This window comes from Hibiscus syriacus, unplaced genomic scaffold (assembly GCF_006381635.1).
Source record: "Hibiscus syriacus cultivar Baekdansim isolate YM2019G1 unplaced genomic scaffold, ASM638163v2 tig00110833_pilon, whole genome shotgun sequence".
Lineage (NCBI taxonomy): Eukaryota > Viridiplantae > Streptophyta > Magnoliopsida > Malvales > Malvaceae > Hibiscus > Hibiscus syriacus.
In genome coordinates this window covers 1,909,501-1,936,194 of record NW_024062884.1, presented here as the reverse complement: position 1 = coordinate 1,936,194, position 26,694 = coordinate 1,909,501, and the positions used below count along the sequence as shown (strand labels likewise).

Sequence of the window (26,694 nt, the reverse complement as noted above, 5' to 3'; positions counted from 1 at the left end):
AAAAGGTGAGCTTTTAACCATGTTAGCGTTGTTAATGCTATGCTTAAGATCTGTTTTTTTTTCTCTTCTTTGTTTTAGACATTTTTTGATCTTTTCTTCCTTAAAGGCAAATTGGGTTTATGCAAGTTTTCGTTTTCTTGGGGGTCAATTTGTTTGGTTTATGGGAAAATGTGGGAGCAAGAAAAGGGGAAAAAAGAAGTTTTGGATAAGTGTTATTGTTTGATCTGAGCTTAGTAGGAACAGTTTGCTTAATTGGGTCCACGCGCTGTTGCATTTACTTTTTCTTGGCAGCTAAGAATCTTGTTGCACAGTTTAAACATAGATCTGTTGTAGGAAAAGTAATTCCATTTTTATTGCAGATGTTGACATGATTTGACTGTAAAGTCGTATGATTTATATACCTGTACCATCTATCGCTGAATTCTCCATATCATTGGTATTTTAAGTTGCTTTTATGTTGATGTTGTAGAATCCAAGGATAAATCTCTGCTAGAGCTGAAAAAATGGCATCAAAGTCTTACAAAGGGAGTCGATCTTCTTTGTCGATTTCCTCTGACACAGCAGAGTTGCAGAAGCCTCCTATGCCGCCATCTGTGACTTTTGGGCGGAGAACTTCCTCCGGTCGTTATGTGAGCTATTCAAGGGATGATCTCGATAGTGAGCTTGGTAGCACTGATTTCATGAACTATACAGTGCATATACCCCCCACCCCCGACAACCAACCCGTGGACCCTTCTATATCTCAGAAGGTTGAAGAGCAGTATGTATCGAATTCACTTTTTACCGGTGGGTTCAATAGTGTAACGCGGGCACATCTAATGGACAAGGTTATCGAGTCTGAAGCAAACCATCCACAGATGGCTGGTGCAAAAGGATCTTCATGTGCGATTCCTGGGTGTGACTCGAATGTAATGAGTGATGGACGCGGTGCCGATATTCTCCCTTGTGAGTGTGATTTCAAAATTTGTCGGGATTGTTACATTGATGCAGTGAAATCAGGGGGTGGAATATGCCCTGGATGTAAGGAGCCATATAAGAACACAGATCTTGATGAAACGGCAGTGGATAATAATTCAAGGCCGCTTCCACTTCCTCCCCCTGGTACAATGTCCAAAATGGAGAGGAGGTTGTCTTTAATGAAGTCAACAAAATCAGCGTTGATGAGGAGTCAGACGGGAGATTTCGATCACAATCGTTGGCTGTTTGAGACGAGAGGGACTTATGGTTATGGCAATGCTATATGGCCAAAGGATGGTAATATAGGTAATGGAAAAGATGATGAAGTTGCTGAACCAATAGAACTGATGAGCAAACCATGGAGGCCACTTACTCGGAAATTAAAAATACCAGCAGCTATTCTCAGCCCTTATCGGTTCTATATCATCCTACATGTAACAAACTTGAGCTTTTATTTTTCATTGAATATTTGAGCTGTGTTTTTCTACCACATTTATGCTCAGTAGGTTAATACGATTGCACAATGTACTAATAAATATAGGAAGGTGACAATATTGATCATGCATTTCCTTTTTGTTTCATTACCTTTTAACCTTTCTTTCCATACTTGCAGGCTTCTAATTTTTGTGCGAATTGTTGTTCTCGGATTGTTTTTGGCTTGGAGGGTCAAACATCAAAACAACGATGCTATTTGACTATGGGGAATGTCTGTGGTTTGTGAAATTTGGTTCGCTTTTTCATGGCTTCTCGACCAATTGCCCAAGCTTTGCCCTATCAATCGTGCTACAGACCTTAACGTGTTGAAAGACAAATTCGAAACACCAACCCCTAACAATCCTACTGGAAAATCTGACCTTCCGGGCATAGATGTCTTTGTCTCTACTGCTGATCCTGAGAAAGAACCCCCTCTTGTCACTGCAAACACTATCTTGTCAATTCTAGCTGCAGATTACCCTGTTGAAAAACTTGCTTGTTATGTTTCTGATGACGGAGGAGCACTCTTAACTTTCGAGGCCATGGCTGAAGCAGCAAGTTTTGCTAATACGTGGGTTCCGTTTTGTCGTAAACATGATATTGAACCCAGGAACCCAGAATCTTACTTCAACCTGAAGAGAGATCCTTACAAGAATAAAGTCAAACCAGATTTTGTCAAGGACCGTCGACGAGTTAAACGTGAGTATGATGAATTCAAGGTCCGTATCAATGGTTTGCCAGACTCCATACGCCGTAGGTCTGATGCATTTCATGCAAGGGAGGAAATCAAGGCAATGAAGCTGCAGAGACAGAACAGGGAAGATGAACCCGTAGAGACTGAAGATCCTGAAAGCTACATGGATGGCTGATGGAACTCATTGGCCTGGGACTTGGTTAAATCCAGCTGCCGAGCACTCCAAGGGCGACCATGCTGGTATAATACAGGTATGTATATATGTATGTATATGGTCGGAAGATATTTTTTTTCACACGTTCAACTAGTACATTGAATGACCATATTTTCACCCTTTGTTTGCTTTGGATTTGGTAATTTTTAGATTTAGGATGTTTTACTGTTATAGATAAAGTAATGGGAATTCGAGCCGCCGACGTTTCTTTTCTTGATATCTTAAATATTTTATTTCATAGGTGATGCTGAAACCACCCAGTGATGAACCATTACATGGAACTGCCGAGGATAGGCTCATTGATCTAACTGATGTTGATATTCGTCCCTTGCTTGTTTATGTTCTCGGGAGAAACGCCCGGGATATGATCACAACAAGAAGGCAGGTGCCATGAATGCCCTTGTTCGGGCATCTGCAATCATGTCCAATGGCCCATTTATCCTGAACCTCGACTGTGATCACTATATCTATAACTCTCAGGCGATGAGGGAAGGCATGTGCTTCATGATGGATCGAGGAGGTGATCGTCTTTGTTATGTACAGTTCCCTCAAAGGTTTGAGGGGATTGACCCTTCTGATCGATATGCCAATAACAATACTGTTTTCTTTGATGTGAACATGCGAGCTCTTGATGGTCTTATGGGCCCTGTCTATGTCGGAACTGGATGCCTCTTTCGGAGGGTTGCCCTTTATGGCTTTGACCCACCACGATCAAAAGAACACTACTCTGGTTGTTGCAGCTGCTGCTTTTTTGGTCGTAAGAAGCAGCATTCCTCAATAGCGCACAGCCCAGAGGAGAACCATGCTCTGAGAATGGGCGATTCTGATGATGAGGAGATGAACCTCTACCTGCTACCTAGGAGGTTTGGGAACTCGACATTTCTCATCGATTCAATTCCAGTTGCTGAGTTTCAAGGTCGGCCCCTTGCCGATCATCCGGCTGTGAAGAACGGGCGCCCACCTGGTGCTCTCACCATTCCTCGCGATCTTCTCGATGCCTCAACTGTTGCAGAGGCAATAAGTGTCATCTCATGCTGGTACGAGGACAAGACCGAGTGGGGACAGCGTGTTGGGTGGATTTATGGGTCTGTTACTGAAGATGTCGTTACGGGATATAGAATGCACAACAGAGGATGGAAATCGGTTTATTGCGTGACAAAGCGAGATGCATTCCGAGGAACTGCTCCAATCAACCTAACTGATAGGCTTCACCAAGTCTTGCGTTGGGCCACTGGTTCCGTCGAGATTTTCTTCTCCCGTAACAATGCTCTCCTTGCCAGTCCTAGAATGAAGTTCCTACAGAGAATTGCCTATCTTAATGTTGGAATCTATCCCTTCACCTCCATTTTCCTGATTGTCTACTGTTTCCTCCCTGCTCTTTCGCTCTTCTCCGGCCAGTTCATTGTCCAGACCCTCAATGTCACTTTCCTTACCTACCTCCTCATCATCACAGTTACTCTTTGTTTGCTAGCTGTGCTCGAAATTAAGTGGTCCGGCATTGAACTAGAAAAATGGTGGAGAAATGAGCAGTTTTGGTTGATAGGTGGAACAAGCGCGCATCTTGCTGCCGTGCTTCAAGGGCTGTTGAAAGTGATCGCCGGGATTGAGATTTCTTTCACATTGACCTCAAAATCAGCAGGAGACGATGTGGACGACGAGTTTGCTGATCTCTACATTGTCAAATGGACATCCTTGATGATACCCCCGATCACGATCATGATGGTCAACTTAATAGCAATAGCAGTCGGGTTTAGCCGAACAATTTACAGCGTTATTCCTCAGTGGAGTCGGCTGCTAGGTGGAGTTTTCTTCAGTTTCTGGGTTCTGGCTCATCTGTACCCTTTTGCCAAAGGGCTTATGGGGAAGAAGAGGGAGGACACCAACCATAGTCTTCGTGTGGTCGGGTCTTATGGCCATCACCATATCCCTCCTTTGGGTGGCAATCAATCCCCCATCGAACACGAACCAGATTGGAGGATCGTTTCAGTTCCCTTGATCGGACATTCTTTGTGTAAGGTGAATCAGTTCAATGGTATTCCTTTATTTTTTCCCTTATTTAATCCTCTACAGACTGATATGCTGATAAAAAACTAGGCATGTTCAATAGATCATGTCGCCATGGGAACATATTTTATCAGCAATTTTACCGAGTTCGCATGCGATCGGTCCGGCGAACAAACTGGTTTCCCTGTTGTTCTGTTCTTAATGTATGTTTCCCAGCTGTTTTGTTCTTATTGTATGATGTTTACATGTATTCACTGAATAGTTTACTCATTTCTTATGGATATGGTTCTCTCTCTCTCTCTGTGCTTCATGCCATATTTTGGTACCGTTGAGTAATTAACATTTTTTTTGAAGGAATTGTCAAAATTATAACTTAAAGCAATTATAAAATTACTGTTTTGAATAATCAAATAATTCATAATTTAATAATTTCCGTGCAAACTCGTTACGTGGGGTTGACGAGTTAGGCCTATACCGTAGCAAATGTTGTAGAATGTAAAATATTGTTGAGGTTGATTTATTGAGTCGAATAATTAATCCGTTTGGATTATTAGCCTAATTTTACAGTAGAATAAAACCCCCAATGTAACAATAATAATAATTTAATATTTAATATTATAAAAGTAAATAAATAAGATTATATATTTATAAGAAATCCATGTACATGCAAATAAAAAGAACACTAAATGCTTATATATATATATGTGTATATATATATAAAAGTGATGTCATGGAGAAGAAGAAAAAAAGTAAGTGTATGTACATAAAATTCTTATTATTTATTATAAGATTTTAATTATATTAATATTTTAATGTTTGATCTAATAATAATATCAATAATAAAAATTAAAAAAAATTATTCCTTTTTTTTTTTTGAATTGAAAGAGATAAATTTTATTTAGCTATCATCCTCAATGGGGTTTACAAGAGAGCCGCATGACTCTTTCGATAACAATTCAAGAATCGAATGAGGGGGAGAATCATAAGTAGAGAGCTCAATTTGCTGTGGAGCTGCTATCTCGGAGAGGTGATATGTTGGGAGGTTGATTTCACGTGGAATCTAGATAAATTCAGCTACCCAAGCTTGGTTCCGAAGGGAGGCGATGGCACGAACGGGAGCATGCGGGCTGGAGTTGGCATCTGGGGGAGTTGATGAGAGCAGTCCGTCTGAACTTGTAAGAACTCGAACACAAGAGACCAGCCGAGTTTCATACCGTCGTAGATAGACCAAAGTTCAGTTTGTAAAGGAGTTGTTATACCAATTGAACGTGAGAATCCATAGATCCGGGAGCCATTAGTGTCACGGAATAAGCCCCCTATGGAGCTTTGACCAGAATTGTCAACTATTCCATCAACGTTAAGAGCAATCCATCCATGGGGAGGTTTAGGCTAGCTGCCATAGGAATGCCGTTGGTTGTTGGAGTTGCATTGTTGGGCTGATGATTTTGGTGATAGTGGATTGCCCACAGGCTGCTGTGGCGAATAATCGTAGTCGTGGGAGTAATAACTTGATTTTTTGTTGAGAAGCAGCCCATATAAAGACATGGATTCTCTGGGGTATAGGGAGACGCCGGACCATGTTCCATAAGTGATTAGGATCACGCCATTGATGGCCAACAAGAGCTTTGTAAGCTGATTTCACTTCAAACTTGTGTTGAGGGGTCCATCTCCAATAGCAAGTGTCATCAATGTCAGATTGGGATGGACATTTGAAAGAGAGAATCCGAGGAATAGCAGCCGGCTGAAATATGAAGGAAAGAAGATTTAAATCCCATGCACTATTGCCTTCCGTGAGATCAAAAATACGAGTGAAGGATTCCATTGATAAGGGGTTGATGACGTGATTACTTAAAGGGCCAAGGCTGGGGACCCATACGTCGTGCCACAGAGAAACATGATTACCATTACCAAGGCTCCACGCTAAGTTAGGGAGAAGATCGCTCAAATGTTAGCAACCCAAAGCCAAAGGCTCGAGCAGCGATGACGCCGGATACAAAGAGGGAGTCGCTCCACCGTTTTACATTTCTCCCGTAGAAGTTGAACCCAAAGAGTCATTGGTTTGGTGATTAAAGCATGGCCAACCTTCAGTATGAACGCCTTGTTGTGATCATAAGTCCGGTGAATGCCAAGGCTACCGCATTGAATAGGTTGACTAAGGGAGTTTTGGTAGTAGGAGAAGAAGAGCTCCCTATGAAGTGCCTTACAATACGCTCAATTTCATTGCAAACGCTCAAATTTTATTCCTTCTTAAGAACTGAAGGCCTGATCTTACATCAAATTTAATGAAATCTATAAATTATATTTTTTTTATTATCATTTGTTATCTTATCTATTTATCGACTAATCTAAATCGAGTATTGCAGATGTAAGGGCGATTTTCTCAGGCTAATATGCTTCATTCATAAACGTCGGAATTTAAACTCACAACCTTAATTAAGAGATCTAGTGTCTCATCTCAATAGACCAATTGATTGTCGGCATCTATAAATTATGATGATTATTTAAAAATATTTGAATATATAATTATTTTTAATGGTAAACTACGCATTTAGTATTTAAACTATCAATTTTGGTATGTTTTAGTACTTAACTTTTAATATTTTCAAAACCATACCTAAAGTTTAGTTTTTGTTTCATTTTAGTACACGTCGTTAAAAATTTAACACGTTTATACCTAAACTATCAGTTTTGATACGTTTTAGTATCTAAAATTTCATTTTTTTCCCTTTAAAACTTAATGTTAAATTTTGAACGGGATACTAAAATGAAATAAAAACTAAACTTTAGGTATGCTTTAGAAAAATTGAAAGTTTAGATACTAAAGTGAATCATAACTGATAGTTTAGGTACTAAACTTGTAATTTACTCTTTTAAAAAAAATTAGTACTAAAATTGAATAAACGTAATAATATAGATACTAAATGTGTACTTTACCCAATATATGTTTTTAACAATAAACAAAACAAATATTGTTATGTGCAAGAATATAAAAAAATAGTAGTATTAGCTGTAAGTACTAGTGTACAATAAGTATCAGAAAGCGAAGAGTAGGCGCGTAAAAGCCGCGAGGAATTGAAGCATTCGCCCAACTCAGCAACTCAGCGTGTTTTGTTTGTAACTCGCCTGCGTTATTCCATTCATTTCCTTCCCCATTTTTTTTATTTTTATTTTGTATAGAAATCAAAGAAAGAACAAATTCTTTGGAATTCTACATAGAGATTGGAGAAGAAGGGCAGGCAACAAGGTTTTGTCCCTTTTTTCTTCTTCATTCTTTTATATATATGTTTTTATCTCTCTCTGTTTTTTAGCCAAAAACAAGGAAAGAGAGAGAAAAAGGAGGAGGATATCGATATCATTAGCTTGGTACAATCCGTCTTCGGTGTTGTAATGTTGGCAGAGAGACGAGGGAGGGCAGCTCCTGCTTTAATCCGACGATTCTCTCTTCGTCTCTCTTCACTGATCATTGATCGAGTCACATTGGCATCTATCGTCACTGTTGATTGTTGATTCGCAATTGGAAGATGAGGAACGAGCTTTGGTTTACCCTTTATTTGGGGGAGGCGTTATTAGTGATCGATTACTAGTTATTATTCTGGGTTTTTGTTTTGCTTTTTTCTTTCTTTATCATCAATCGTCGAATCAATCTTCTATGGCACCGAATGATGATCCTACTAAAACCAAGAGGCTTTATCAAGTTTGGAAGGGGAGCAATGTGAGTTTCTTCTTGTTGATGTTTTCTCTCCTTTAATTTGCGATTAGGGTTGTTTTGGTCGTGTAAGTTTAGATTTTGAGACACTGGTATTCCTTTGCTTGTTTTTCTACCAAACAATTGCATGGACAAAGGTTATAATTTACAAGCATTCCCGTTAGCACTAATTCTGAGTCTGTCTGGATTGATTAAGAGATTTTGCAATTATGTCGATTTTCATTCTTTCCGATTAAATTAAATAATATCTGAACATAGTACTGATGATGGATGGGTGGAAGATGAATGGATGAAGCTTTCTTGAGTTTAATGAGAATCTGTAACATCAGCTACTGGAAAATATGAGCATATGATATTGAGAGTTGAGTTGTTGAATGCTATCTGAATATTTATTTATGTTTACCTTCTCTTCTTACTTGCTCAGGCCCTCCAAAAAAGGAAAAATAAAATCCAAATATCTTCCTAATCTTTGTGTAAAACCATGATCATAATCATGTTTGCTTAATCAGAAGTGTAGCTGATACATGTCATTATTGTTGTTGTGACAAAGTATATTATTGAAAGTGGTTTGTATTGTTCATTATGTTTTAACAGAGATTCTTTTTTGCCGGGAGATTGATCTTTGGTCCTGACGTTGCATCATTGTTTCTATCCACATTTCTTATTGCTGCACCTGCAATTGCTTTCTGCATAAGGATGTATATAAAGATCAAACATGAAAATACCAATGTTGGTCGCGATTATTCCATATTAATTCTGGGTGCTTTGCTCTCTGTACTGGTTAGTCTTCCTTTTGATTCAACTTCTCGTGGTGTTGGTGGTCACTGCTTAAGAATTATGCCAGCCAAATAGTTTTCAAACCATTAATTTACAATTTACCAGCATGGGTATTCCATTTAATTATGTTTTACATCCTTATGTAGAGCTTTTTTTTTCTTTTTTTCTTTTTTAAGTTTTTGCACTTTATCTTTTATTCCACTGTACTTGAGCAACAACTTATAAGCTCTTAAAGGTGATCAAGAACTTAAGTAATCTACATTTTGTGAACAATTTTCTTTGGTGGACATTCAATCCGGACTTGATTGTGTTTGCATGAAGACACTTTTTATGCAAGACGTAGCTTCTTTCATGCAAGTAGCTATCGGTTAACTTTCTTTTGTATGCCTTGGCGCTTGTCTACATTATATTTCATTTACGCGTTGCATTGTTGTTTGGTGTTTTATCATTGGTTTTGGTGAATGGTATGTATGACCATTTTTCTCTTTATTTGAAATTTAATTACTTTTTTACTACATTATGCTTTTTGTGTGAAACTGCACTTCCCAAAAGAAAATATAAAATTAATATGGAAGTCAATTTTTGCAGGACCTTGTGTTTCTCTTCTGTACCTCTGGTAGAGATCCTGGAATTCTACCCAGAAATTCAAAACCCCCCGAATCAGATGAAGCTTTTGAAGAGACTACCCCATCTATGGAGTGGGTCAATGGTAGAACTCCTCATTTAAAACTTCCTCGTACCAAAGATGTAATGGTTAATGGCCACACTGTGAAAGTAAAGTACTGTGACACCTGTTTACTTTATCGTCCTCCCCGAGCATCTCATTGTTCCATATGCAACAACTGTGTTCAAAGGTTTGATCATCACTGCCCATGGGTTGGTCAATGCATTGGAATAGTAAGTTTAACTTTCCTCTGTGAACCTTTTTATCAACTAAATGTACTTACTGGTAGGAAGCACTTGAATAATGAGCATTAAAGATTTGTCTTGACATGACTTGAATTAGATTGGCATAAACATGGTATTGACCAGGCTTTGTGATAAATATTCTTTTATAGTATAAGTTTGAAGTAAAAATTGTACTGGGCCTTAATTTATTAGGGCATTAATGCTGCAATGAAAAGAACAAGGCAGACAAAAACTATTTAGAGGCTGTTTCGTAAGGTGAAAAGTAATTAGCGTTTAAGATAAAATTTTGATGAACAGTCCAGTTGATTGAGGATGATTTAAAATCTGAATGAGGATAATAAGGAGATTTATCAGCTTCAAATTTAGCATTCCAGAGTCTGACTTGGACTTGATTTCACTGAGCAAACATACTTGGGATTCTGTGAGAATAATTCTAGAATCATAAATCTTATAATTAATTGACCTAAAACTGAATCACAAACTATGTCTAATATCTAAATGTATAGGAAGTATAAAGCAAAATTTGTGGACTCCTAATTTGTAATTATCAGTAGATCAAGAATACCAATATCTGCAACACTTAATGAAGAGAAAATTAAATAAAATTTGCAAACTGACCAAAAGGAACACATCTTAGAACTCTATTAAATGTTTAGTTGATCATGGTCTTAAATCCATTCACCCTAAAATGTTGCTCGAGTACCTATGTCTTTTATATCACCATTTTGTAATTCTGTATCATATTAACAATATGAACATTTTAAATGGTGCTTCTCATACCCAAAAAACACTTGTGGAATTTCCATTCATCTTGTTGAGGGTATTTTACATGAGTGGCCGGCCATGCGTCTGCTCGTGGGAAATTTTAATCTTTAGGATGTACCATATCTTTTCTTATTGGCTTCAGGATTATTATTTATTAAGGTTAAAACTCTGCAAAATGACACAAGTTGTAAAATTATCATACCAACAGGGTTATCCGTTACCCCAAGTCAAATTTGTTGCGTGATCTTGTATATAATCTCTAAATTAATGATTTTCAGTCATATAATTTGAAATGTTGTAAATCACTTATTTGCGGTTGAAACTAATGGTGCTTCTGACTTGTGTGTTGGTTGCAGCGGAACTATCGGTTCTTCTTTATGTTTATATCAACCGCAACCATCTTGTGCTTACATGTCTTTGTTTGTTCTTGGATCAATCTCCTTGAAAAGGAAGCTGACAGTGATGGCAATCTTTGGAAGGCTATGTCGCATGATGTCCTATCCGTAATTCTAATAGTCTACTGCTTCGTAGTTGTGTGGTTCGTCGGTGGTCTTACAGTTTTCCATTTCTATCTGATTTGCACTAATCAAGTAAGTTCCTTCTCAAAGTTCATGTCTTTCTGAAGAAATATATACTGATCATTCATTATCATATTATATATTTGTCATCACTATATACACTTTGACTGATATGGCAAATCTTAAATTGGCTGGCTGTATAACAGTCTGCAAAACATTTTGGGCCATTGTTGTTCAATGCATTCTTAAATCTTGTCTGTAACTTATACTTTTTGTCGTTGTGTCCTTTGTTAGTTTCACCACTTTCTTATTGGATACATTGAGCCAATTTGACCCCAGAATAGTTGTAAAAAATGCCGTTGAGGTAGAGCTATTGGAAAAGTGTTGTTAGATTGAAATTATCTTAAATAACTAAGAATATTTGTTTTCCTCTTAAGCATTTGACGGAGGCGTTATATGAACTTGTCATTGCAACTCTTGTTCTATACTTGAAGTTTCAGCCTTCTAACCTTTAGAAATTCTTTTTTTGTTTATATAGAAACCAAAGTTGATTTTCAAAAACCTTGTTTGGCCTTGCTACCTTTCTAGAACAAAGAAGTTGGTATATAAGCTGGCAAATAGACACTTGAATCTTGAACGTTTTCTTTAAATTCTTGATTGCCATACAAATCCAGATAGTGCAATAGTAATCTTAAGAATGTGGTTAAAAAGGTTGAGGAGAAACTTGATATCCAAAGTAATGCAGGATAAAAATAAGATGCTTGAAGGGCTAAATTGTTCAAGATTTTACGTCACATAATTGTAATTATATGGGTAGATATTTATTGCATTTAATTATTTAGGTTTTTTTTTGTTAACTTATGTTTTGCTTATTTTCCTATTACTAATGCCTTACGGTTTTTGCTACTTTGCCTCCATGTTAGATTTTCTTCTTGTTTCTACCTCCTTTTTCTATATCATATCTGAGAAGAGAAATTAGAAGAAAAAACCGAAAATCAAGATGAGAGCTGAGTATTATGAGTTTTTTCAGCAATGATGTTTTAATTGATGAAAGATAAGTACTTAACATCAAAGATAACAATAGATCAATCCTATAAAAGAGAGAGGTGAAAAGAGAAGAATTCTTGTTTGTATATTTCTCTTAAAAGTCAAATGTTTAAACGTGTTATAAATGTTAGAAAATGGAAAGAAAATAAATCAAAATCTAATCCCTGAAGAAAATATTTTAGAGATAAAATGCATGCGGTATTGCTTCCAATAATGACAATTACTCTTCAACCCAAATACTTGAGCTACCTCACTAAATCTACCAAACCAAGTGTGAGGACTCTTTTAAATCTTAATAGTGATTCGCGAAGATGACAAACTTTACCGTGCTCCCTTTAAGCAACAAACCCAGGTTGTTGCTCCCTATAAACTTCTTTAAGGTCACCATGTGAAAAAGGCATTTTTATATCTAGCTGATGTAAAGTTCAATCATAGGTAGTTGTCGTAGATATTAATAATAATAAAAAAGGTAATTTAGCTACTGGACAAGTGTTTGAGTAGTCAACACCATAAGTTTGAGCATACCTTTTAGCAACAAGACAAGCTATTGATCTATTAAGATTTACTTTGGTCGTAAACAATTTGCATCTGATTACTTCAGATTTGTTTCCTCCGTGAGTAAACAAGGAGTTCTTCTGTACGTGTTTCCTCCCCAGTGCCATTTTATCAAAATTATGAGGTTACTTTATAATATCAAGACCTTGGTTTCGATAAGTTAAAACACTAGGTTTCACATTTATGATAAAAGCGGAGCCATTAGAAGTCAATATGGTGTTTCTTTTGTTTGAAGGACGTCTAACTATGTCAGTCACATCCAACCCTTTTTCCATCATCGTTGAAATCCGAGATATCTCACCCGCAAAAAAATGAAAGGAACTCTTTATTTATTTTTTAAATTGGGTTGATAAAAAACACTACAATTTATAGGTGAACATGTGGATCTATAGTTCTACACTCTAGGAGAAGTTAGGTGGGAGTCTACAATTTATAGGTGAACATGTGGATCTACAATTTATAGGTGAACTCTGTAAATGATAAGGAATGAAATGCATATATAGACACAGTTAAATTCAATATAATATATTGATGAACAATTGAAAAGTATACAAATTTGGATTAATCAAATCCAAATATAAACTAGGAATTTCAAAATCGCTACTATATAGGCATATAACAAAGCCAAGGATTTCAGAAATAATCATCGATGTTATATTTTTAATTATATTAATACTCAATTTACACACTTGAAATCCAAATAAAAAATTCTGAAATTCAAGTTGCCAAACGCTACCTTAAGGAATATGTATATCCCCTTTATTTAGGGAATAAATATACACTAAATAGTGATATAGTGGCAACCATCAAATATAAACAGTTCTAAACCTCCCCTAAAAGAAATACTATCTCAACCATAATGTCATTATTATTGTTGTATGCTAGTATTTTTGTTTTGCTTTGTGTCCGACCTACACGATCTTGTAGATAACCATGCTAGAGCTTATATATGCCTGTATTTCTACCTTATATTTATTTTTTTCTCTTTTTTGTTGGGTTAGGACATCGGTTGATTGTATGTTTTTAGTTCTACTTTATTTTTCTGTGGCTGTAGTTTGAAGTAGCTGAAGTTGTTAAGTCTTATGTAAACTCATATGATGTATTGTTAAGTCTTATGTAATTCCGGTTTGGTAATAAAATGAGCACTCTTTTCCTTCCTCTATTACTTGATCCTTTCTGTTAGGAAAGGGTCAACTATGAGGGAGGAATTTAACGAGGCTTCCTATTCCTATCAAAAAAAATATTTGATTGCCCTCTTATCCATTTTTAACAGACTACGTACGAGAACTTCCGTTATCGATATGATAAAAAGGAAAACCCATATAACAAGGGAACAAGAAGAAATTTTCATGAAATGTTTTTTTCCAAGATGCCACCTTCATTGAATAATTTTCGTTCATTTGTGGAGGAAAGTGAGCATATAATTATTGGATCCATGACACCAAGCTTTGCTGAAGGTGAAATTAGCTCAAAAGAGAAAATTGATATTGAGATGGGAAATAGGCTTGCTGAGGAGACTGGTTATTCACTACCTGAAATTTTGAGAAATTTGGATTTTGATGATTTGGAGGATGAAATGATGGTAAAGATCGAAGGGGAAAGACCTATGGATTCATTGTTTATGGAGGGGCATGATGTGAAACAGTCTGTTGAAATCTCCATTCCAGGGGATGATGGAAAAGTTAGAACCGACGACAGTGCAGCTTTTCAAAATGGAGTTGGAGAATTTATGGAAAGCCAAACTGCAAGAAATGAAACCGATACGTCAGAACAAGCGAGAATGTAGCAAGTCTCATCTAACAACGCTGTCAATGTATGTAATCTTCAGTTTCTCTCTCCTTTTTAGATCAAAATCTATTACTAATTAAACGAGTGTTTGTTGCTTGGGGTTGAGTATTTTGAAATTGATGTGAATCGTCTCCTTTTCTTGTGACATTGCAGCGGTACGCAGCTTCGGTGGACTGTAAGTTGTTGAAAATAGAGATACATACATACAAGCTCAAAAAAAAAAGGTAAATATATGTGTTTATATGGATGTACCAAACACTTATTGGTTGTTGTAAGCTGTAAATGTTGTGGTTTGCTAGAAATAATGCTGAAACTCAAGAGAAAAGGTTGTAGTGTGTGTTGTAGGTTTTATCATTTCTTATAGCATGCTTGAGAGTATAGGGATTCATGTTTCATCGGTTAGAACTACTACTTGGTTTGTGTGGCATGTAATTTTTTATTTATTTTGTAGGAATATTACTTGGTACACACCTTAATCAAGATTCCAAATTTTACGAGTGTGTCATCATGTCGATTCTTCTTTTCTTTTCTTTTTTTCTTTTTGAATTAAAATGCATGTTTTATAATTAAGTAATTCATCTTGAAACCCACCAGGTTGCTGATCCTGAATTAAGACTATTCAAAAATGGTAAATTACTTGTTTAGTACCTAAACTATCAATTTTTGTTTGTTTTAATATCTAAACTTTTAATATTTTCAAAATCATATCTAAACTAATGTTTAATTTTTGTTTCGTTTTAGTACCTCGTTGTTAAAAATTTAACGGGTGATTTGCACTTGACACCTTTTTATGGGTAAATTGCATCATTCATCATTCAACTATCTTCTCACTTTTATTTCGGTATTAAAGTTTAAAAATTTTCGATTTAATTGGTTAACTTTCAGTTTGCTTCTATTTTAATCATTCTAATTTATTTTATTAATAATTTTTGTGACATGACGTTTTTATTATTTTATTAAAATGGTAAATTACATCGTTCCTCATTAAACTTCACTCTCTCTCCTGTTTTGCTCACCGTTTCTATTTTGCTCGTGGAACTTTACAGATTGAATTATTTTGCTCACTTTGTCGTTAACTCTCTAATGACGTGATTGTAACACCCCAACCCATACCCGACCCGGATACGAGTCTGAGGTGTCACATTGACTTTTCAAAACATGTACTTGTATAAAATAGTGAGTAATTTAAAACTTTTATAACCTTAAAACTTATTCAAAACGTTTACAAAACTATTCAGAGTTTATACAATATATATATTCTTTTGATTACATGCCAACTAGAACTTTATTTATTAAAATACGTATTATTCACCTCTTTTCTGATCTGACATTTGGTAAGGAGAACTGACCTGTCTTGCTCCACATTGCTCGTTACTCTTCTCGAAACCTACATGTGAAACAATCACACGCTAAGTCGTTGACTTAGTGAGGCATATAAACATGTAATACAACTATAATTCATATCAAATGCATGAGCAATTAGTATTATAATCATATCATATAAAAGCACATATATATAATTTCTGCAACATGTACACACATGCACATATATCATTATGTAAATCATATAATCTATTCCATATAACAAGTCACATATGCATATCACATTTAGTATACTTGTTTACTCTCTTTATTAACCCATGTACACTATTGAGAACTTAAGGTATGTGAGTACATTGAGGTTGTGCACACATATGCTGTCACCACAACTCGATCAATGTCCCGCAGGACCTATCAAGAGGTCATAAAGATCCTCGGCAACTGTCCATAGGTTCCGAAGAACCTAGGTGAACTGTCCATATGTTCCTTAGAACATAGGTATACTGTCCATATGTCTCGAAAGACATAGGTAATTCTGTCCATATGTTCCGTAGAACATAGGTACCCTCGACTCTTGGCATGCCAACTATACCCCTAGCTCTCATGACACATAACATGGGTATTATCTTTTATATCCTTTTTCATATTCATGTAACCATATCATATATTCATATAGGCTCATGGTTTCCTTTACATATACATGTAATCAAGTAGTTCATATTCATTCTCATATGAGTTCATATCCATATAAACATAGGATTCACTTTCACATATCCCATATACTTTCTCTTTCATATAACTAATGTCTTGTGATCATGTAAACACGTATCACATAAAATAACATGTCAAACATATCACACAACTGATATAATATTCTCATATATTCATGTAGTTCAGTATCACATATCATATGAATCATATAAATCATGTCACATATACTCATGCATACATAAAATTCACAAATCAAATAATATTTTAAGAGTTACTTATTACCATAGTAACTCCGTCACTGGCTCATTGCAAGCCAATGCTTATTCGATAACATAAGTACCATGAAATTGCACTCACCTGGCCTCACTAGTCCATTCCAATCTCTTATCTTCCCTTTTTATCGATATTACTTGTCAATGATTCCGGAACTCGTTTAGGCTCTGAATCTACATAATTATACATTTTAAGACAATTATTAGATACCTACACCTTGTAATTTGATACTAACAACTTAAACGAACTTATTAAACCAATATTTACAATTTTCCTTTAGGGGGAATCGGTTCCCTCTTGTGGGGGTATCGGTTCCCCCATGACATTCTGGAAATTTTATTCGCTTGAAGGGGTATCGGTTCCCCTTGAATGGGTACCGATTCCCCTAGCCCAGAATTACATTTTCAGCACGAAAAATACTTCATTTCAACTTAAACACTTCCTATTTCAACCCCTTTTTCATTCTTAACTCTAGTACACATACTTAAACCAATCTATATTCATTTAATTCATCTTAAACCTTAAAATCCTATCTTCCATACGTAATTCAATAATTACATCAATTTTGCAATATGTTTCAAATCCAATTCTATTACTCCAAATCTCTTAATTTAACTATTGACAAGTCAAATTCAACTTAAAATTCAACTTATCAACTTTATTTCAAGATTTCATTCAAAAACTCAAAATCTTTAATCTCTCCTAATTCCACCATCCTTTGTTTTTAAGATGATTTAAGCTTTCCTTAAGCTTAGTTATCATCTAATAATCAAAACCCAACCTTAAAATCAACAATTCATTTATAAACAAAGAAACTTACCTTTGGCTCTTGGCTTCCACGTGAAGAAGAAGAAGAAGAAAGGAGAAGAGAACTCTGGAGAATTCTCTCCCTTTCCACGTATATAAATCCATTTTTTTTAATTCCATAAATGATCAAATGACCATTTTACCCTTTATTTCCTTTAATAATTACTAAATAACCTTCATCATATATATCCAATAGTCATTAAACTATTTCATTCTTCTACTTTAGTCATCAAATTCTGAAACTTTACAAATTGGTCACTAACCCATAATTTGGGATGTTACAAATCTCCCCTCCTTTTAAAAAAATTCGTCCTCGAATTTTCACTGCACATCCTGAGAAGGACATATCTTCTAACGTTCTCATGCTGCTTTCTGAACTTAATCTTTTGTATCATCTTTAATAACTTGGTTCTTATCTTTCCAATTATTCGACTACCTTTTTACTTTATATCTCCTATCATGTCACTTATCAGATAGACAATAACATTAATTCTTATTACTCAAACTCATAATTCAATCAAATTCCTTGTAAATCTTCAATTGTCTTTCAAGAATCACCAAACTTTTATTTCATCCTTACTTGACTGACTCCAAAACTTCCTTTAATACATATAAATCTTTATTCATTTCTCTGACTACATTCACTTGACCAAGAAACATAACCTTAAATCTTCATCATAACTGATTAAACATACACTTTACATAACTAAACAATTTCTCATATTACCTGACATACCTTTCTTACTTCTGGTTAAACTTATAACCTATATCTCAACATAATCTTTATCACGTCTAATTCTTTAAACTTCATCCTTTTATTTCCTTCATAACTCAAAATCTTCTTATACACCAATCATATCTTTCTTTCATGTTCACATACTCTTTTCCTATCACTTAAACTCATCTCTGATTACCAATCTTTATTATATCATTATAACTTTACTAATCACTTCACTTATACAGAACCTCATTCTTATCGTATCTTGCTTGTATTTTCTTCCATCAAAATTTTCTTTAAAACACATAAATATTTATCCCCTTGCCTATATCATATCTATATGATCAAAATACACAACCACATCCAGATTCGTATCTCATTTGATCAACTTACTTTATGTTTCCTTCAAATCTGATAATTCTAACGTCCATGCCACTATAGCTAATTAATAACAACTTTTCAATCTAGGGCGTAAGCCCTGATCAAATTAATCATACACATCATTTCAGTTAAAATCAACCCAGTGTAATTTACTTATTGAACCCATACTCTCATTCATATACAGTATTATGTCTTGTCTCCTTTATTACCTTTCATTTCAATGATTAAAATACATAACCATATCTCAATCCACACCATACATAATTAGCTTACCCTGAAATCATCTTCAAATCCTTTAACTTTAATACACTACTATCTTATAACTCTGTTAGTCAACATCGATTCTTCCAATCTAAAACATAAACCTTCATCGAACCATTCAAATACATTCTTTGCAGTCAGAATTATTTCAACAATAGTTTATTCAACTAATCAAATAAACATTCAATCTCATACACCATGTCACTTTCATTATTCAAGCTTAACATTCTAACTTCCTTTATTTATAAACTGATCATTGATGTACCCATACTTAAACTCTTCTTATCAATCCTTAGTTTTACTCAATCATTCGAATCCTCACTTCCTTCACTCTATCACTTTACTATAATCACAGTATACAACTGTATCCAAATTCACTTCATATTTGGTTATCATAACCTACCATATCTTGAAATCTTGTAATTTCAATACATTCCATCCCATAATCTTGTTAGCCCACGCTAACTCTTTCCATCTTAAATACAAAAACAATATCTACCTCACTTGATACATTTAAAATACTTCTTATCCTTCACATTCTTTAATTTCTAGCAATACACTTAATCCATTTAAAATACTCTTTCTGCTTCGATTTGCATAACTTCTAAAAGAGCTTTTAACCCAATTCACAAGGGTTGTCTTTAACCCTGACGTATCCTCAATTAACTCTTTGTTTAATCTTTCAAGATCACACTTACGGTTGGAGTCTGTCAAACTCTCATCTGATTTGATTCTCTGACGGAGAATACAACTAATTCATGTCTGGTTTAAAGTTGAACCAGAATCTCTACCTTTCTTTGATGGCGCTAAAATTCTATGAAGCACTAATTCTCTTAATCATCTGAGATTTTATTTCTCCAAACTTTTCGTTCTGAGCTTTTTCTCTTTAAAGCTTTAACACATTTAACCATTTCTTGAAACAATAACAAATTCAAAACCAGTAACACTGTAACATCCTAAGTAACGGGTTAGTGACTAAATTGTAAAAATTCAGAATTTGGTGATTAAAGTAGAATAAATATATATAGTTTAAAAATAATTGTTAGTAAATATGAAATGAATTTAAGGACAAAATGGTCTTTTGTAAGGAAAAATTATAATTAAACATTTTAAGGGGTTATATTATAACCCACGTGGGGCATTAGTAGGAAACAAATGTTTCCAGAATCCTCTCATCTCTTCTTCCTTCTTTCTTATCTTCACTATTCTCTTCTTCCAAACGTGAAGACCAAGTTTAAGGTAAGAATCTGAACCTTGGTAGTTTCTTTGATTTTTAGATTGGAAATGGAAGTTTGGATGTTATATAAGCTAAAGGAAAGCTTATATGACATTAAGACAACAAGATAAGTGTTTTAGGTATAGATTTGGAAAATGAGTTTTTAGATGAAATTTTGATATGGATGAGTTTTTGAAGTTTGAATAAGATTTTTGACTTGTCAATAAGTTAATTAAGAAGTATGAGGTGATAGAATTGAAATTAGAACAAGTTGGAATTTGAGTAAGATTCTTAAATTCTATATGGATGATTAGTTTTTTCAGTTTTAGAGGTATTGAATGGATAATAATTAGTTTAAGTAAGTGTATGAAAGCTAAGAGTATTAAAGGGAGTGAAATATGTATATTTGAGCTGAAAGGAGATGATTTTCGAGCTCAAAATAGGATTTCTAGGCTAGAGGAATCGGTACCCATTCAATGGGTATCGATACCCCCTCAACGAATATGAATTTCCAGAATGTTAGAGGGGAATCGATACCCCCAGGGGGGAACCGATTCCCCCATAAAAAAAAGAGAAGGACTAAACTATTAATTCCTTAAATTGGTAGGCTATTAAAGATTAATTTCAAGACATAGACATCTGATAATCATCTTGAAAATTATGTTTATGTAGATACTGAGCCTACACGAGTTCTGGAACAATCTACAAGTAGGATCGATCGAGGAAAAGGCAAAGAAATATAGGTGAGTGCATATGCATAGCATAATTATAGAAATATACTCAATTCTAGACTTGTGATAAGTCTAGATTTTATATCTTGGCACATGAGCATATTCTGTATTATGAGACATGACATGAATTCATATAAAATGCATTATATGACATGAATATGCAAGAAAAGTTATGAGCTATGTGAAGAGGTAAGAATTTACATGTCTACGCGATATAGACTACGTGAATGTAAAAGCCCATGTTATGTAGATGAGAACTATAGGTATAGTTGGCATGCCAAGGGTAGAGGGTCTGCGCGGTCCTTCGGGACAAAATTCTACGCGGTCTTTCGGGATATATATATATTCTTTGGAACATGTGTGAAGTCTGGTGAGACACATCTGTGATCCCTAGCATATGTATATGATTTTTAAGGAATTCTATGTGGTCCTTATGGACATTATTATATGGCACTATGGTGTAATTCTACGCGGCACTTCGGTGCATTTATACGAGTTGTGGTGACAGCATAGTGCACAACCTCACATTACTCAGATACCTTAGGTTCTCAATATGATATCATGGGCCAATAAACTTATTAATACAAATTCATGAATGTTAAAGTCATACGCTTACAGGTATGGATATTGATGATGTAGACTACATTGATTAAGTACATGTTTGCATCTCATTTCATATGATTATGACATTTTCATTACATTGCCTTGTTATTACTATTACATTGCCTCACTAAGTCGATGACTTAGCGTTTGAGTGTTTCACACGTAGGATCCGAGAAAGTAGACGAGACATGTTAAGCAGCTTGACAGCATTACTCCTGCAACCACCAGATCAGAAGCAACTTAATCAGTAGGTCATTTTGTTATGTAAATGGCAGTTGGCATGTAATTAAAGGGTTAAGTTGTGTATGCTCTGAATATTTTGGTAAACTTATATTACAATATGTATATTATCGTATTTTCTTAATATAAGTTCAAATATTTTGCTATTATTTGTTAAGAGTTATGTTTTAAAGTCAATGTAGTATCTCTGACTCATATCCGGGTCAGATACGGGTTGGGGGTGTTACATTTAATGGTATCAGAGCTATGGTTTAGCCGATTCTAGGCATGAACCAGAGTCTATAGAGTCTTTAAATGGAATACATGCCAACAAATAGTGAGAACTTCTGATCTGGTATAGTATGAGTATGCTGTTTTGCTAATAGAACAATGTGTTTATTCTTATTAGATGTCCGGACATAATAGCTCCCGAAGTGAAGCGGGAGAAGATAGGCATGCTGAAAGCAGTAATTCACCTGCCCTGGCCAGGCAAGGTGAAGAACAGGCATCTCAAGGAGTGCCTGTGCAAGATCAAGATACGTTCTTCAGAACGTTAGACGCTATTCTGACGCGTCTTCAACCTTCTGCTCCACTAACTCAAAGAATAAATGTAGCAAAAGAGTTGAGAGGTTTAGGAGCTCCTGAATTTAAGGGAGAAGCTGAGGAAGGTCCAGCGTCAGCGGATCTTTGGTTGAATGATTTGAAAATCATGTTAGATGGTCTCCACTGTTTCGAAGTGGAGAAATTAGATGGAGTTGTGTCTTTATTGAGGGGTCAGGCGAGGATATGGTGGACGAACGTCACCATGAGGATGTCAACCGACCAGTTGACTTGGTTTTTATTTTTAGAAGAATTTAAAAACAAGTATATTGGAGATCAGTTTATCCGACAAATGAAGCAGGAGTTTATGAATTTGAAGCAGATGAGCCGCTCTGTATATGAGTACGAATGTGAGTTTAATAAGCTGAGCAGGTTTGCAGCTGAGCTTGTGCCTACTGAAAAAGATGCTTACGAATGGTTCGTGGAGGGCTTGCGCCCTAGACTTAAAGAAACGTTGATAGTATTAAACTTGTCCTCGTTCCAGGAGGTGATCAATCGTGCAAAAGCTCTTGAAAGGGCTCAGAATGAAAGATTTGGGGACTCAAGAGTTCAGACATCAAAGAGGACGACTACTTCTTCTAGCTCAGTACCAACAAAAAGGGGAAGAGACTCGGGATTTCGATCACAAGCTAGATCAGAATCAGTTGCATCGTCTGCTAGGGGAGCAAGTCAGGAAAGACCTAGACAGACGCAGTCAGTGGAATCTGGTACTGGGAGATCTACTCCGAGTCAAGGGAGACAGCGTCAGCACTGTGGGAAAAACCATTATGGGGCTTGTCGGATGGCTGCTGGGACTTGTTTTCGATGCAGAGATGCCAGACATTTTATCCGGGATTGTCCATTGATTGTTGGGGAGCCTGCACCATCTGGAAGAGTTGGTTCTTTCTAACAAAGAGGATGAGGAAGAGGCAGAGGAAGGAACCCGTCTGAATTCTCTGCTCAACCTGAAGTTCGATCCACTGCTCGGGTATACAATCTAAAGACAAGTGAAGACCGTGATGACCCTGATATTATAGCAGGTACTTTTCAGTTGTATGATAAATTAGTATTGGTGCTGATTGATAAAGGTTCTAATTATTCTTATATTACAAGTAAGTTAGTAAAGGAGTTGAGGATTCCTATAGAAGCTACGAGTAATGTGATGATAGTAACTAATCCGTTAGGGCATAGTACTCAGGTGGACAAAGTCTGTAAGGGGTGTCCCATAAAGGTTCAGGGAATTGAATTCCCTGCTAATCTGATGGAATTACCCTTTGACGAGTTTGAAGTGATTCTGGGAATGGATTGGTTGTTTCATTACTATGGGAATGTCGACTGTAGATTGAAAAATATAACCCTAAAGAGTCCAGAAGGAATAGAAGTTAATGTGATCAGTGAAATGTGTAATCCTTTAGCAAATGTAATATCAGTGATGTCTGCCAAGAAATTATTGCTACAAGGATGTCAGGGTTTTCTTGCAAATGTGATTGATTCAAGAGCTCAAGAGAAAAGGTTAGAGGAAATTCCAATAGTTCGAGAGTTCCCTGATGTTTTTCCTGCTGAATTGCCAGGATTACCTCCGGATAGAGACGTAGAATTTCAAATTGAAGTAATGTCAGGAACTGCTCCAATTGCAATGGCACCTTATAGAATGGCTCCAAAAGAATTGCAAGAGTTAAAGAATCAATTACAAGAGTTGCTAGAGAAGGGATTTATCCGACCAAGTGTATCGCCTTGGGGAGCTCCGGTGTTATTTGTTAAAAAGAAGGATGGATCAATGCGTCTTTGCATTGATTATCGACAGCTCAATAAGGTGACAATCAAGAATAAGTATCCCCTTCCACGTATTGACGATTTGTTTGATCAATTAAAAGGAGCTTCGGTATTCTCGAAGATTGAATTACGTTCCGGTTATCACCAATTGAAGATTCAGGAAAAAGATATTCCGAAGACAGCTTTCAGAACGAGATATGGTCATTATGAATTCATTGTAATGCCATTTGGAGTAACGAATGCACCTGCCGCTTTCATGGATCTTATGAACAGGATTTTTCAGCCCTACTTGGACCAGTTTGTTGTTGTCTTTATTGATGACATACTGGTGTACTCGAAATCCCATGAAGAGCATAGCACACATCTGAGGATCGTCTTGCAAATTTTAAGAGATAAAAAGTTGTATGCCAAATTGTCCAAATGTGAGTTCTGGTTAAAGGAAGTAATTTTCTTGGGGCATGTGATCTCGGCAGTTGGGATTAGAGTAGACCCTCAGAAGGTTAAAGCTATAATGGATTGGGAAGTTCCTAAGAATGTGTCTGAAGTTCGGAGTTTTCTTGGACTGGCCGGTTACTATCGAAGATTCGTTAAGAATTTCTCGATGATTGTGCTGCCTCTAACAAAGCTAATGAGAAAGAACGTACCATTTGTTTGGACTTCGGAATGTCAAGAAAGTTTCGAAGCTTTAAAGAGAATTCTGACGGAAACTCCGATATTGGTTCAACCGGAATCTGGCAAGAATTTTGTAGTATACAGTGACGCATCCCATAACGGGTTGGGGTGTGTATTAATGCAAGAAGGAAAGGTGGTAGCGTATGCATCGAGACAGTTGAAACCACATGAAAGGAATTACCCCACTCATGATTTAGAAATGGCTGCTGTAGTATTCGCTCTCAGGATTTGGCGTCATTATCTTTATGGGGAGCGTTGTTACTTATATACGAATCATAAGAGCCTGAAGTATCTGATGACTCAAAAAGAATTGAATTTGAGGCAACGTAGATGGGTAGAGTTCTTAAAGGATTATGATGTGATAATTGACTATCATCCCGGAAAGGCTAATGTGGTAGCAGATGCTTTGAGTAGAAAGACGTTTGCAGCCTTACGAGCTATGGATGCAAGATTATCTTTATCAAGAGACGGTGGTTTTTGTGCAGAATTAACCCTTAAACCAGCATGGTTGGAACGAATAGGAGAATTGCAAAGTAAAGATGAAGTGTGTTTGAAAAGAATTGAACAAGTAAAGAACAAATAGATTAAAAACTTTGAGATTAAGTCAGATGGAAATCTATATTGTAAAGGAAGAATTGTAATACCCGACAATGATGACTTGAAGAAAGAAATTTTATCAGAGGCTCATTGCAGTCCGTTAACGATGCACCCAGGTGGAACCAAGATGTATATGGATTTGAAGAATCGATTTTGGTGGTCAGGGATGAAACGAAGCATCACCGATTTTGTGTCTAAGTGTTTGATATGTCAACAAGTCAAAGTCGAGCATCAAGTTCTATCAGGATTATTGCAACCGCTTTTCATTCCTCAATGGAAATGGGAAAATGTTACGATGGATTTTGTTTCGGGGTTACCCTTGACTCCGAACAAAAGAGAATCAATCTGGGTAATTGTTGATCGATTAACTAAGTCAGCGCATTTCCTCCCGGTTAGAACGGATTTCTCTATAGAAAAGTATGCAGAGCTGTATATTAGAGAAGTTATTAGATTGCATGGAGTACCTGTTTCCATAGTCTCTGATCGAGACCCTCGATTCACTTCTAGATTCTGGAAATCTTTGCATAGAGCGTTGGGGACTCGTTTAAACTTTAGTACGGCTTTTCATCCTCAGACTGATGGGCAATCAGAGAGAACTATTCAGATATTGGAATATATGTTGAGAGCATGCGTAATGGAATTTAAAGGATCATGGGAAAAGTATTTACCGCTGGCAGAGTTCGCTTACAACAATAGCTATCAGTTGAGTATTAAAATGGCTCCCTATGAAGCTCTTTACGGAAGGAAATGTCGTACGCCTTTGAACTGGTACGAGCTCAAAGATAAAGAAGTGCTTGGTCCTGAGTTGATTCAGGAAGTAGAAGAAAAGGTCCAAATAATTCAGAGTAATCTCAAAGCTGCAGCAGACAGACAGAAATCATATGCAGATCTAAAAAGGAAAGAAATTGAATTTCAAGTTGGAGATAAAGTGTTTTTAAAAGTGTCTCCATGGAAGAAGGTGTTGAGATTTGGTCGAAAAGGAAAATTAAGTCCTCGGTTTATTGGACCGTATGAGATTGTAAAAAGGGTGGGACCCGTAGCATACCAATTGACGTTACCACCAGAAATGGAAAAGATTCACAATGTATTCCATGTCTCAATGCTTCGAAGATATCGATCAGATCCCTCCCATATCATAAATCCAGAAGAGATCGAGGTACAACCGGATATGACTTATGAGGAAGAACCGATTCAAATTTTAGCTCAGGAGGTTAAGCAATTGAGGAACAAGACTATTCCTTTGGTCAAAGTGTTGTGGAGAAATCACAAAGTAGAAGAAGCAACGTGGGAGCGTGAAGAAGATATGCGACATCAATACCCTTATTTGTTCGTGCAATGAAAATTCGAGGATGAATTTTCTTAAGGGGGAGAGATTTGTAACATCCTAAGTAACGGGTTAGTGACTAAATTGTAAAAATTCAGAAT

At 36.0% G+C, this 26,694-nt stretch overlaps 1 protein-coding gene and 1 pseudogene across 2 annotated transcripts; both read left to right on the top strand.

The window, feature by feature from the left end:
- The first annotated feature begins 469 nt into the window (after positions 1 to 469).
- LOC120143174 lies at positions 470 to 14,940 on the top strand (annotated as a pseudogene).
- On the top strand, positions 7,483 to 14,907 carry LOC120143175 (probable protein S-acyltransferase 4). Of its 2 annotated transcripts, XM_039157567.1 has the most exons (7): positions 7,483 to 7,587; positions 7,652 to 8,055; positions 8,644 to 8,829; positions 9,415 to 9,723; positions 10,857 to 11,090; positions 13,894 to 14,433; positions 14,562 to 14,907. In XM_039157567.1, the coding sequence occupies exons 2-6, from the start codon at positions 7,993 to 7,995 to the stop codon at positions 14,404 to 14,406; spliced, it is 1,305 nt and encodes a 434-aa protein (XP_039013498.1). In that variant the 5' UTR covers positions 7,483 to 7,587; positions 7,652 to 7,992; the 3' UTR covers positions 14,407 to 14,433; positions 14,562 to 14,907. The 2 variants fall into 2 exon arrangements, with proteins under 2 accessions (XP_039013498.1, XP_039013497.1); XM_039157566.1 differs by having other exon boundaries at positions 7,484 to 8,055.
- Positions 14,941 to 26,694: the final 11,754 nt, after the last annotated feature.

Bases quoted from the DNA above. Each gene is read 5' to 3' on its own strand.
- LOC120143175 (XM_039157567.1), top strand. From the start codon at position 7,993: ATGGCACCGAATGATGATCCTACTAAAACCAAGAGGCTTTATCAAGTT. The intron at 8,830-9,414 runs GTTAGTCTTCCT...CAATTTTTGCAG, and splicing joins GTGCTTTGCTCTCTGTACTG to GACCTTGTGTTTCTCTTCTG. The intron at 11,091-13,893 runs GTAAGTTCCTTC...CATTTTTAACAG, and splicing joins ATCTGATTTGCACTAATCAA to ACTACGTACGAGAACTTCCG.